The sequence below is a fragment of the Epinephelus fuscoguttatus genome, linkage group LG16, assembly GCF_011397635.1.
Source record: "Epinephelus fuscoguttatus linkage group LG16, E.fuscoguttatus.final_Chr_v1".
Taxonomy (NCBI): Eukaryota; Metazoa; Chordata; class Actinopteri; order Perciformes; family Serranidae; genus Epinephelus; species Epinephelus fuscoguttatus.
The window spans coordinates 14700425-14715330 of NC_064767.1; the positions used below are offsets into that span (position 1 = coordinate 14700425).

The 14906-nt window shown below is 41.1% G+C and overlaps 1 protein-coding gene across 2 annotated transcripts in view; it reads left to right on the forward strand.

Annotated features, from left to right (window-relative positions):
* grid1a (glutamate receptor, ionotropic, delta 1a) overlaps positions 1-14906 on the forward strand; it is a 319169-nt gene that overhangs the window by 248517 nt on the left and 55746 nt on the right. For both annotated transcript variants that reach the window (XM_049599667.1, XM_049599668.1), the window contains exon 5: positions 2882-2935. In XM_049599667.1, coding sequence (XP_049455624.1) covers positions 2882-2935 — 54 coding nt within the window. The remainder of the gene's footprint in view (positions 1-2881; positions 2936-14906) is intronic.

A 14906-nucleotide genomic window follows, 5' to 3' on the forward strand; every position in this document is an offset into this window, starting at 1 on the left:
TGGGTCTTGATGGAAGCACAGCACGATCAGCTTTTCAGGCCCATGTAGCTGTGGTTGTAAAGGAAAAGTGCTGTACTGAGTTGTCTCTTTATGGATACATTTAAAATGTGGCACTTTAACTATTGTACTGATCTGACTGTAGGGTTGGGTACCATTCACACTTGTACTAATACCAGTGCTGGTACCTGGGATTTGGTATTGGTACCAAACAATATCTTTTGGTACCCTTTTATGTTTGTCCATCTATCCATCCATTTTCATCCAGCTATCCAGGCCGGGTTGTGGGGGCAGGAAGCCAAGCAAAGCACTCCAGACATCCCTTACCCCAACAAAGCTTTCCAGCTCCTCCCCAAAGCGTTCCAGGCCAGATGAGATATATAATCCCTCCAGAGTGTTCTGGGTCTGGCCTGGGGCCTCCCACCAGTGGGACGTGCCTAGAACACCTCTAACAGGAGGTGCCCAGGAGGCATCCTGATCAGATCCCTAAACCACCTTAACTGGCCCCATTTGATGCGAAGGAGCAGCAGCTCTACTCCGAGCTCCCTCCGGATGTCTGAACTCCTTACACTATCTCTAGGGCTGAGCCCAGCTACCATTCAGAGGAGACTCTTTTCGGACGCTTGTATCTGCGATCTCATTCTTTCGAGCTCATGACCATAGGTGAGGACTGGGACGTAGATGGACGAGTTAATTAGAAAGCTTTGCCTTCCGGCTCAGCTCCCTCTTCACCAAGATGGTCCTGCACAGCGCCTGCATCATTGCAGATGCTGCACCAAACCGCCAATCCATCTCATGCTCCACTCTACCCTCACTCGTAAACAAGACCCCAAGATACTTGAACTCCCTCGCTTGAGGTGATAACTCTCTCCCGAACTGGAGGGGGCAATCCACCAGTTTCCAACAGAGAACCATGGCCCCAGCCCTTTTTCAACAATAAATGTTGCTCAGAAATCCTGTTGCTAAATACAAAACCACACCTTTAAACAGATTAGAAGCATTTATAAACTGTCTTTGATGAGGACTAAAGGGTAGTTTCCATGACACATGTTCTTGCTCTTCAACTACTTAATCTCCAGCATCTGTCTGATATATTAAAGCACCCACTGATAATGTCAGCCTATACATTTGAATTTCACAGCAATTTATGGAGGCATGTAGCCGCAGTCTTTAATTTTAAGCACGAGACGTGGCATTTCAGCCGTGGCGGTAAATATTGCTCTTGCACTGGTGTGGTTCTCTTGCAGTTTGATGAGCTCAATCTGGGAATGAGAGGAGCATTAAAATCAAATCATGACTCTTCCAAGGTTAGAAGATCGATTGGCAGCTTTCGGTGCTCTGCACCACCTATTATTGATGAGCACGGTGTTGTTGAGTAAAAATGCAGCACATTTCCGCAGGTCATGTGTTGAGACATCAGTCTTCATTGCTTTGTGTGAAAGGGATTCATTTAGACACTAATGATAGCAATTTACAGGAGAGGGCATGCATTGAGACGTTAAGCATGACAGATGTCAAATGTGTGCAGTCTCATGACAGGTGTAGGGACTTCATAATGAGATGAACCGTTTATTGTAATTCCACGGGGGGGTTATTTTCACCTGCGCTGAGAAGTTTCTGGTCACTCAGTGCATTTACATGCACCTCAGTAAACGGATTACAGTCCTGCCCTAACCTGTTTTCGAAACGTCACGTAGAAGAGATACATGGTTTCTGTAATTGGTTTAGGGAAACCTGATTTTCTCCTGGAAAAGCAGATTTATTTGTTGTGTACACGTGTAACTTGGTTTACACTGTCGCCTGACGAAGACTTCAGATAGGGAAAGTATTGTTGTGACAGCAGAGTGGAGGGCAGAGAGTGTTACGCAGGGTGTCTCTTTGTATTAAATAACTCTATTCAGTGTTTGACTGAAACAGAAACAAAGTAGCTATAATATGTCTCTGTAACCTTTCCACCACTTAACATCAGTAAAATTCAAATTGTAAAAGCAAGGCAGGGACTTCTGGCACAACTTTACCTGCCTCCAAGGTGCACGGAGAAGGGAAAAAGTGTGAGGGGGTCTAAAGTGTTGTGAGAGTGCATGGCTTTTCTATACAGTGTACCTGATTGAATTTTAAGAGGTCTTGTCAGATATCAATGCATGACCTTGATGAAGGCCACAAGCCAGGACATGTTGGTCTGACAATCAAGTTGTTCTTTATACCAAACGTGTTGCTGGAGTTTTGACCTCTTAAAATTAAATCAGTTGAACTGTAAAGAAAAGCTGTGCACTCTCACTACACACCCTGTCCTCTCGGGAAGGTAATACGGTGCCAAAAGAAACACAAAAAAATGCTGATGCTGTTTCATTTAGATATGGTAACAAATTTTGAGAGCTGCGATTGCAGAAAGTGTTGGCCAGTCGTAAATAGCTGTGTGTGTGAGCCTTAACACCTCACTACACGCCTTACCTGTCAGTAGCAGTGATTTGTGTTTTACTTTTTCTTTTTTTCCTCTGAGTTGACTCTTTTGTGCCACAGAATCTGACAGGTTACAGATTTATATCCCACACTGGTGCCAATTTCTATGGGCTTCACATTTTCTCTGTCACTTGTCAAAATCTCTGAAATGAGCACGACTAATAAAGTCCCTGAGCAGGCCACATAATATGTACATCTGTACTCTAGCCTTTATTCCCACGTCCACTGTAAAAAATATTCGGCATGATGTTTTTCCTCCCCTGACCAGCACCCTCTCCGTGATCCAGGATGTCTTGACTTACAAATTGTGCTCTAGAGATTCTTTTGACTGTTGTAATTTCTCAATGAATTGCACACAAGGTTCTTAATATGTCCTTCCCTCTTTGTCTGTCCTCTCTTTTTTTCTTTTTATTTATCACTGCAGGCTGTGGAAACCAACCTGGCATCCAAGGACAGTCACTGGGTCTATGCCAATGAGGTGAGGCCAAAACACAAACACACTTGTATGCACCTGAGTGAATTTAGACCTTCGTGTCAGTTTGCCTCTGTCAACACGGTTTTATATGCTGCCAAGGCACACACAGACACACCAGAACCTGCAGACTTTGCTGTTCATTTAAATTAGCGGCACATCTTTTGTTTTTATTTTATCTTGGCAGCCTGAGGGACTGAGCCTTTATTTGATATTGTATAATTGGCCTCCCTTTAACTGGTGATGCTAGTATGTCTCTCCCTACTCCCTCCTTTTGTAACAGTGCTCTGTGTGTCTGACATTGACCTAAATGGTCTTCTAAAGTGGCTGTAACAGCACAACATTCAGGTGCACTTTGTGAATGCAGAACAGTGGACTCTGTCTTTAGCTTTAGTGCCTCCACACTGCATTTCCATTGATTCAAAGTGATTTGGAGATAAGGGGGGAGAGTCACAGGATTGGCCGCTGCTAAAAGCAGTGGATAAAAGACATGAGATAAAAGGTTCCTCCCTGCTGATTTACCTGGAATATTAGCATCGCTGTGCCTAATAGTAGCTCTCTGTCCAACACATACATCAATGCCAATGTATTTTAATGAAATGTCACCTCATCACTTATACAAACATCTAAACCTGTGCTCAACATCCAAAACATGACACATATTGATCCATAATCCATGGAGCATGATTAATGTTTGCTTGTAGTCCATGTAGCCATGTTGCATAAGCAGCATATCAATACTCAGATGCTGCAGCTCTGTGTGGTAAATGAACTCTTCATACAGAATTTGAGAACACGTACTGGCCACTGCACAGTTAATAAGACTTTAAAGGTGTACTATGTAAAATCGTTTGTAAACACGCTTGCCAGCAAAAGTGAAAGTAGAGCCAACCCCAGATTCATGCTCTTCAGACACTTTGCCCATAAACTGTAGCAAAGAATGGACGTAGCTATCATGACATCACCCATTGATGTGTAGACTGACATTCCCTCAAGTTCAGCATTTCTGCCATCGCCATCTTGGTTTTTTGGAGCCAGAAGTGACCATATTTTGGCAAGAGGTTGGAGGGGTGGATCTGACTGAATCTGAATCCCCGTACTACCATACGATACAGTATGCCAGAAAAAAATTTAGAGTGTGCCAATACATAGTATGTCAAATGCAGTATGCCAGAAATACCAGGATATTCTACTACAGCCGGTCGGATTTTTCAGTATGCAAGCCAGTAGGGTTGGGAATCTCTCTGTGATAGACGATTCGATACGTATCTAGATACACGGGTTACGATACGATTCAAAAACAATATATTTTTAATACAGAACGATTCGATGCGATTCGATACAGTGTAGGAACGCTACGATTCGATATGATTTGATACGATTCTATGGTTAACATTTGTTGATGTAGACATTAATCATATATTATAAAATAAAGAAGCCAATTCTATAAAAGTGACATTCTTACAGTATTTTCAAATTTGTAAAAGACCACATCCCCAAGCATTGTTGCTGTTTGGCACTGGCAAAAATAAAATAAAAAGACAAACAACAACAAAATCACACATTGTCTGTGTTTTTGTATGTATCTTATATGGACTTGAGTGTGGAATAAAGTTTATCATAACGCTGTACAATATAAACATAAAGCAGAATACAATAATAACATGCAATGTAGGGGCAGAATCTGACATCTCCTGTTATTAGTTGATATCATGGACTGTGATGACTAGCAGCTTATCACTGACAGCATGTCAGACTATTTCTCTGTGTTTGCTACACTCTGTTTGTCATTTATAAAAAGATAAATCACTTTTCTATAATACATCAATGATATTTCAATGGAATAAATTACTTATTGACTTATTTATACTTCAAAAACAGCATCAATAAGTGATTAACATAGGGGGGGATCAAAATAAAATAAATAAATAAAATAAAAATCAACCAGCCACCCTCCTCCCCTGACAAGTAAAGAACAGTCACTAAAGTGCGGTGAAGTTTGTGGAAATGTCAACGGCTCGTTTCTCCTCTGACACGTCACATACCTGTGTGCTGCCACGGCTCGACTGTTCAGGTATTTTTGGGCAGTCATGACACTGATGAAGACTTCTTGGACCTGGAGCTGGGCTTCTCGGTCGCCGGTAAGCCGTATTTGACAGGAATACATATTTCTGTCTGTGTCTGTGACCCCGCGTTCAACCCACAACCGGCAGGATTCGCCTTTAGTTTCTGCTGCGGCTTGGCTGCTCCCTGGGTTATCCAACCAGCATTAGCTTCTGTTCCTCAGCTCCACCGGTCAAGCTGGTGCTGATGTTTACATCCATTATCGTTGTCAGTAATGCCTGCTACGGAGCATGCCGCCAGCTCTCGCGTTGTTTTAGAGATGCAAACTGTTAAAGCCAGTCAACCGATTGCTAGTCTCGCGATACCCAATCCATGACTCTGCAATCGATTCATCTAAGGATTCATGACTGATTCGTATCGATTGAGGAGGCTGCTACCGACGCAGCCGTATCTCTCGCTTGTCAAACCGGATATCCGGTCATATCGGTTAATCGTTCCCAACCCTACAAGCCAGCATGCTTTTCTGGCTATTCTGACCCACAATCCTCTGTGCAGCGGACGATATGTCATATCGACTGACTGGCAAACAGATGACAGCTGATATACAGCTGTCAGAAGTTGCAATGATAGATGACAGCACATTCAGATGACTCATGACCAGTTGATTGGTAATAGCAGGGATATTAATTGTAAATAATCATAAATAAAACCATTAAAAAGGGGCATAAGTATTAAATTACAATGAGAGAGAAGTGTATAGCCTCTTTAATTTTACTATCCTGAATATAATATGTTAGAATCAACAACATCAGAGCTGTCCTAGTTGATCTCTGTCTCTGGTGAGCTCAGTGAATGGCATTTTGTTTCATCTCCATGGTAACGGATATATGCGTAAGAGTTGTAACGTTAGGAGGAAGTAGTATGTCTTGATTGTGTAGATACTGAATGCAACAGTGCGTACTTTTTAAGGACAGCTGCAGAATCTACTAAAAGTAAAATGTATGCGATTCGGAACATACCATGTAGCAATACCTCGCAGACAGCCTGTCACTCAAAGCAGCTCTGCACTTAAATATTTGTTACTTTGAGCCTTGATAAATGTGGACATTAGCTATAGAGTCCAAAACCACTTCTTATACCAGGCTGTGAACATGTTTATTTCTGCTGTAAAGTTGAGTTTTGTAACACTCAGGGTCAATGGGGATCTTTTGGAACCTGCCTCAAGTGGCTGTTCAATGAACCACAATTCTTCACGCTTCTGTTTGGCTTCATTTTTCAGTCCCAGAGGTTGCCATTTGGTGTCACCTCACTGTACTGCATTTTTTCAGTGCTGTGTCTCTTGTATTCCTGCTGCTTACAGTCCAGCACCTGGTCGTACCTTTTTATAAAGCCTCGATACCACCTACAGTGGGAGTATGTGCCAATAAACGTCTTGAGCGTAGAAAATAAGACAAAATTACAGGCAAAGTCTGCAGATAAATACACCGCCACACACTTCTAGTGAGTCATAAGTGATGATTGAAAGAGATTACCTCTGTATGAGTCCATACATTGTTTGGACATTGTACTTTTTTAAGTAAAATCCTGCATAGTATATAGTTGTCATTTATGCCTTAGCTAGAAATTGATGATGCAGCACTTAAGCATATTTTGGTAGTTTAAATATTGATTTAAGTTAATGAGGCTCAGTGTGTTGAGAGGCGTCTGGTATGTGGCAGCCTAAATTAGCTCATTTTGGACTATAATGAGCTTTTATAGAATAACTACCTTGTATGTTTCAAATGATTCCCAGCGTGCTTTTCAGCATAACTCAAATGCTGATGTACAACAGCTAATGAGACCATGATTTCTTTGAAACTTTTCTCAGCATCTGGCAGCTTAAGTCATATTGCTTTGCTGATACGTTCCCGAGACAGCTTAAGTAGTCTCAAACAAGATGATAAGATAGGGAGTGTAATTTTTAATTTGGAGCAGTATTCACATACAAACGCATGCATGCCTTTCAGTCAATTACCACAGACTTCTACCAAGACATTAGCTTTAATTGCATCAGGCTCTGGGAATGTATGAACTAATGGCATGTTAATTTCTGTGGCACTCCCTTAATGGTTGATGTGATGTGGCTCACTGTAGAGTTATCTCTCCCTGGTACACATCCAAATGGGAGGAATGAGCCTGGTTGTATCTGTGAACTATGAAATGCATTTCTTTACTCAATCTCTTTCTCAAAGTGTACTTTCCATTTCTCCCATCTTTCTACAGACAGTGAAAATATCTTTTTTTTTTTTTGCTCTTTCTTTGTTTTTATTTTCTCCTTCCTGTAATTTCTGATTGTCCTTTTCCCCTCTGTCTCTGTTCCGTTGCCTTTCAATCTATCACCCAAGATAAACTGCACATGAAACTGACAATCACCTTGAAATGAGAATAACACAGACTTGTTGAAAAAGCTAACAAAAAAATTCAATTACTACTCATGCAGACCTATTTTCCCTCTCAGACAATGGCCTCCAGAGCTCCTCTCATGTGCAGGGGAGAAAAAAAACATTAATACTCTGAGCACATTACTCGTCCACCTTTAGCTTAAATCACTAATTCTCTTGTAGAGCTTTTTGAAATCTTCTACTTTTATCAACAAGAGTTGCCATGTAAATTGAATCCGGGCATGTATATAACAGTAAATGTATTCTCCACGATTTGTGCTTATCTCCAAAGGGTAAGGAGATTTAAAGGTAAGTGCAAAGCTAATTTGTTTCCATTAGCCTCTGATTTGATTTCTGAGAGGCTCCTAACATAGCTGATAGCACAGAGTGTGCCCAAGGTTTTTTAATTTATTCGAACACGCAAGAAGACAGACACTCGCTGTGATTACTAGAATGAGATTCTCGGATTTAGTATGTTTCTGTTTTATTACTTTTTCTGGGTATTTTACAAACTGCAACAACTATGAATCACTCTCCTTTTGTAGCAGCTGTTGGTGGATTCTGTGCTTCCACCTTATTGCACAGCTATAATGCACTACATACTGTTTCCTGCACCTCTGTAAATCCTGTTAGCCTGACCAGATGCAGTTCGGCTATATCACAAAATCCTGCAGGGAAATAACAGCTCTCCATGTTACCCCTCGTCCATGTATGCAGCAACAGTCCCCACAGACAGTTGCTCTTGTCATGACTGGTCATGACTGAGTTGTGACATTCATTTTAACCAGGTGATCCTGAGGCTCACTGTCACCTGCCCATCCCATCAGCACCCCCAGGCTCCTGCCAGCCTTTACACCTCACACAGCCAGTGAGATCTCACATTTTTATTCAACTCTCACGACAAGAGGTTACGCTAATCTGCCACCAGCAGCAACATGTGGCACGATGAATGTAGCCGAGGAGCTTAAAATGCGATAAGAGCACAGAGCGAGATGGATGGAGACGGAAAATGATGATGATGACTGAGTATGATAAGAAGTCCAAAAACAATAAGGTTTAACAGACTAGCAGAGGAACAGAAAGGAATATAGCAGATCCTGATAAGTCTTTTTTATTCAGGAATGTCATAAGCATTATAGTACAAAGACCTGCAGTGTCTTAAAGGGACAGTTCACCCCAAAATCTATAATACATTTTTGCTATTTACCTATATGCTATTTATTAATCTAGATTGTTTAAGAGTGTTGAGGATATTGGCTGTAGAGATGTGGGCCTTCTTGTGAATATAAAGCCCTGTTTCCACCAAGCAGTACGGTACGATTCAGTTCAGTTTGGTACACTTTTCTTCTGTTTCCAAAAACCGAAAGTTGTGGATGGTACCAATAGAACAGTTCCGTACCGTCCCCATTTTTGGTCCCCCCCTCTGTTGGGGTACCTAGCACACAGATCTGGTACTAAAAGGTGGAGCTGTGAACACTGCAGTATGTTGATTGGTCAATAGAGGACGGTCACTCTGCTCAGGGCTTTGTTGTGGCTGCTTTTGAGGCTCATGTAACCACTGTTCATACTGTGGAGAGTTTTATTAGTAAACTGTAACTATAAAATGAAAGGATGTTTTGCTGCCTCTCACAGCAGCTGGAGTCTGAGACTACCGGCGACTTTTAAGGTGGAATGTTTACTTGTAATGTTACTCAATGCAGGAGTTGATGACATGAATCAATCAGCACACCCTAAATTTCAGTGTGACAACTTTGACCGTTTTTATGACATCCCCTTTAGTGATTAGTGGATCTTAAAGTGTTGCGGAGCTTTGTTTCTGTGGGATACGGCAACACTAACCTGCTATTCTTATATATCCCATGGAGAGAGACTCTCACTGACGCCTATTTTATTTTGTTCTGAAAATGTCTGCATGCATCCTCGTTCTGTGGACGATAAACAAGGTGCAGACTTCCATCTGTGTCACCGGTAATAAGGAAATACAGTGAGTGCTGGATGGAGCAGTGAGTGACAACAACCCCGCCCACATCTAAGGGAACTGTAAGAGGTCAGATGGGGTTAAATTGTCCCTTTTATAGTTTTAAAGATACAGTAATAAGGGCTGTTGAACACACGTGGATGTACAGCGATTTAGTATCAGACTCAGATAAAGGTGTGGGATGCAGAAGAGACTAAATAACATGACCTTTAGTCTCTAGTGTGGGTCTAACTTCAAAACCACTAAATATTTCCCATAATGCATCCCAGTAGCATTTTTGTTAGACCTTCCTTGAATGGTCTTTTCAAAGTTGACATCCCCAGTTTGCACCTAAGTGATGTCACTTAAGTCATCACCTCAGACCTTGACGAAGCTCCCTTCAGAGCCACAGAAGACATGAAATGAAGTGAAATGAATGAAATGGCCGTGTGTGAAATCAGTGCAATGCCCTTTTCATAAAAACAAAATGGTTGAGTTTGAACTCTTTTCTCAACAAACTTAACTTCAGTTGCAAACATTTTACTTTGAGACTGACGCAAATGCATTTAAAGCAAAGGAGTGGGCCTCAGTGGCACACAGTTCATGAGCCCTCAGGGTGTGAAACTTATTCAACACACAAATGGCCAACAAGGAAAAAAAGGCAAGCTCTGAAATTAGAATGTAAGAAATGCGGCATGACTTATGTGAGCAGGAGGGCATGGGGATGACAGGCATGCGTGCGTCTCCTTGAACCACCCACTACACCAGGGTGCTGCAGCTGCTAGCACACAGAAGGTTGTCTGCATCTGACACTGTCTAGTGGACTCAGATGGATTGCAAATTCTGGGGGAATTTGTTGTTGTTTTTTTTCCCTTCAAAGGCGGGACGGTGACACCTCGGAATGTTTGATGGATTAGGTGGCTGTGCCTGTTGTGACAGACAGAGTCGAGGAGGACAGTCATGATATGACTGATGTCTTGGGTAACTGCCCGTCAAGCAACTGAGATGGAAAACCTTTTCTTCTGACGCAGTCTCTGCCGCACCAGACTGTGGGACAGGAAGGTGGATTACTGAAGAGGCCACTACGAGAAAAATAAATATTTCATTTTCCAATTAGCTTATTGATTGCTCAAAGTACTGTACAATGCTGCATTCATCAAAGCCCTGGGTTTGCGGTTCTTATTCTTTGTACCATTAACTACAGTGAGATTCTATGCAGAAACCCAATTCAGATGTCAAAAAATGATGTACTAACCCACAAATGGTGACCACAGGAGACATCCGGCATCACGGTCATAAATCTAAGGGACCCCAGACGACAGACGACTCTTCTCACTAACCACCTTATCTAAATGTTAGAGCAGTTACACTTACAGTCAGTTAATGTCACTGGGGTTATTACAAGTTTCACTGAATAAGACTGACCGCACCTTCAGGCTGAAACCTAAGTTCCATCATAGCAACTCACATATAGATACTGCACTGCACTGTGCTCATGAACAAGGAGCTACAGTCATGGACAGATTATGAAACAGTGGGCCACTGGGCACAGTTATGCAAAGGGACCCCATCATAGGAGCAAGACACACTGACTTTAAGGTGGTTTTGTGCCTCTTTGTGGTTGTGTTGTGTCTCTTTGCGAACATTTTGTGTCTTTCTAGTCACGCTGTGTCTCTTTGTGGTTGTTTTATAGTTGTTTGGGTCTCTCAGAGGTAATTCTATGTCTTATTGAGTACAATTTGTGTCTCTGTTGGTTGTTCTGTGTTGCTCTTTAGTCACTTTGTGTCTCTTTGCAGTGCCTTTGCATCTTGTTGTAAATGGTAAATGGACTGTGCTTGTATAGCGCCTTTCACATTCACCCATTCACACACACATTCATACACTGGTGGCCGAGGTTACCGTACATGGTGCCACCTGCTACTCAGTTTTTAACACACTCACACACAGATGGAACAGCCATCAGGAGCATATTAGGGTTCAGTATCTTGCTCGAGGATAGTTTGACATGCAGACTGGAGGAGTAGGGGATCAAACAGCTGATCTTCCGATTAGTGCACCCACTCTACCTCCTGAGCCACAGCCGCCCCCGTGGTCATTTTGAGTCTCTTCCTGGTTGCTACATGTTCATTTCTGTGACATTTTGCAAGTGAAGGCCACAGGGCCTCCTGACACTTTGGCCCCTGGGCCTGTGGCCGGTAGGCCTGTTCAGTAATCCATCCATGGTGACAGTGTGTAATGACATGGCTTACACTGTACTGTAAAAATGAACGCATTAATTGAAGTGATTATTTACATGTCATTTCACCTCATGTCGCATTCGAGATATCCTGCTCCAATTAAGTAGCCAATCTAATCTAAGTGCTAACACAGTCACAATGCAATCCTTTTAGGTCAAAGTCCATGTTTTTGCACTTAAGCTGGATTAGTGAATTTTTGCTTCCAAACAAACGGGACTAAACAGAGGTGGTTGGAGTGGAGAGGTGATGGTTATGTTGATGCACATCAGACAGTGCAGTGCAATTTGGCATGAAATTACATTGCATTTCCGCCTGTTCAGACCACATGTTATTGCAAATGGTCCTTTCTCTGTTTCACTTTCATTTAAGGTCCTTCTTGTATAGGCAATCAGGAGCTGTGAGCAGACAGTCTGTTGCTTTTCTTATGAACAGTATTTTAAGTCGTGGAGTTATTCCCATGAAAATGCACAAAAACATTATTAGCTGGATGCAACTGTTTTAATTAATTGATAAATCATAGGAAACAGGCAGTCATGATTAAAACACATTTCATCAACCTACATGGCGCTCTGGCTGTTGTCTATTTTCACAAAATCACCCCACATTATTATAGACAGGAACTTCATTCCTCTGAGTAATTGAAATGTGTTCATCCCTATCCAGCCTATTTACATCCACTTCTGCTCACCAAAGCTGCAAAGATGACATGGTCCCACCCACGTGTGCAGGCGCCCGAAGGTCGCACTAGTGTTTGCGTTTTGAACTTATTTCGAGAAATTCAAAGGCCACAGATGTATGGCGTGCTATAGCTGACAGTGATGCACCCACCATTGGGTATTTAATTAGAAATAACTACTTTGATCTGCAGGGAAGTGACATAGTGTCACAAAATCATCTGTTGGGGTTTTTTTTTTATTGGCAGTGCTTTAGAGTATTATTAATAAAGACCAATAAAACCCTAGCTTAAGTGTTATTAGTGTAACATACCAGTGTGAGGATTAAACAATCATCATAAAATTGACTAAAGAGTTGCTGCTAATGCAGGTCAATGTGCACAGTAATCTGCATTGTGACTGTACATTAACCTTGTTCATTATGTAATCTAAGTCTGATTTAACACTTGTACAGTGCTGTTAATACAAGACAAAAGGAAATATAACTGCATCTCTTAATGCTGTTAAAGGAAAGACTTCACACATGATGTGACATGGTCAGTGTTGGGAACATTGTTAGCTCTACTAGATCTGGTTTATTGTGGTTGCACGTTAAGACACTTTTTAAACATAGATATCTGTAAAACCCCAATTCCCAAAAAGTTGGGACACTGGTTAAAACTAGACTACAAGGATCTGTATATCCTTTTTGACCTATTGAATTAAACTTGAACTTAAACTTTATTTTTTTGTAACTACACACTTAGGGCAGGGCAGTTAATCAAAAATTAATTGAATCTGACATTCAGAACCTTTAATCAATCTTATACTTTCCCCAATGTTTGTGTTCATGTACTGTTCCCTTAAAAACGTACAACTATGTGTGTAGTCATGTGACTCCGACCCATCCAATCCACCACCTGGAAGCAACATAGAGTAGAAATCAAACACCGAGCCACCTATGTAGCTTGAGCAGCTTGTACCAAAGAGAAAAGCTTTGTCTGTCATTTGGACCAATTTTTGGCTTTCGTGACAAACTGAACAGAAAGAATTCACACTGTGTAAAAAAACATTTCAGCGACCAAAAGTAAAACCACCAATCTGTTTCGGCACTTGGAGCACAATCACATTACCAAATATGAACAGTGCACGGCTCAAAAAAAGAAGAGACTGACGAGCGCCCAGCAGCAAGTGCCTCGACAAAGCAGTTCTCAATAACACAAGCATTTACAAAGGCTACACAAAATTCAAAATAGTTCATGTGTGCGGGATTACCTTGAATTATTTTAAAACCACAAAGATAAGATATGCACTCTCTCATTGGGAAAAATATCTCAGCTTTAATAGTTGAGCATATTTACAGTACAAAGCTTGTCACTGAACTATGAGGGCAAAAAAACAAAAACAAAAATCATTCATTAATCGAGGTTAGATGTTCAAAAAATTATGATATTGATTTGAGGTCATATCGCCCAGCCCTATATACACTGCTTTTAGAGATAATGCCTGCAACACATTCCATGTATGTTTGCCAATGTGTGACATCACCTTTTTTTTGTAAGAATACTCAGTGAGTGTTTGGGAACTGAAGACACTAATTGTTGAAGTTTTGAAAGTGAAATGTTTTTCCCAAGATTCACAGGCACACAACCTGGCTGTGTGGAAGAATGCTCCAAAATCACATCTGAACACTGAGAGATTTGTTTGTTCATACAGGAAGTGTCTTGAAGCTGGCACTGCGAACAAAGGCTTCTTCAAGTATTAAATACAATTCAGTTGCCCATCTTAATACCAAGTCTGCTATAAATGTTATGTGAATAGCTGCAATGGAAAAATGGAGGAAAATAATTGTCGTGTTGATTTGCAAATCATTGCAATCTTTGGAATCGGCGTTGTATAGAGTTCCATACTAATAGTGATGGATGGACTGTATATTTTTGATACACAATATAACAGCAGTGTCTCTAATATGGCGTTCGCGTGAGTGATATGTTGTATTTGTCCTCACTCTGTGGGAAAAAAACCCCAACATATTAACACTCTTTGCCATAAGCATAATGTGTTAGATGTGAGTGCGATATTTGACAATGATCAATCAACACAGCAGCATAGCCTGAATAGGATATGATTTGAATTACAAAACTCTTCAGTGTTTCATAATTTAGCGTTATCATTGCTATTGTTAGATGTGTAAGTGGAGGCTTCGATTTAATATAAGAGTTGATATATTGAGATTTACAGCTGAGATAATATAGGTCAGAGTATCACACGCCGCACACGCTCGCGCTCTGCGTAATTTGATGTTTGTGATGTTTTAATTTTTTTCTCCTTTGCAAAAGGACAATAGGACACTAATTATCCAGCTCTATCAACTGAATAATAACGTAATCTTGAGGTTATTTTCTGCTTAACTAATTACCTTTCTTCTTAGCAACGCAGAGAGCACATGAAAAAGACACGTGTGTATTTATAGGCAAGTCAGACTTCTCAAATTGTCACACGCGCTGTGCTTTGCTCTTCTTCCTCCACACCCATTACTTCTCAATTTAGTTGCCTGAGGCTTCAAAAAGCACCTTAACCTCTAATTAAATCGCTGTCATGATTACCAGTAATTTTTTTTTATTTATTTATTTCCCCTGAAAGATT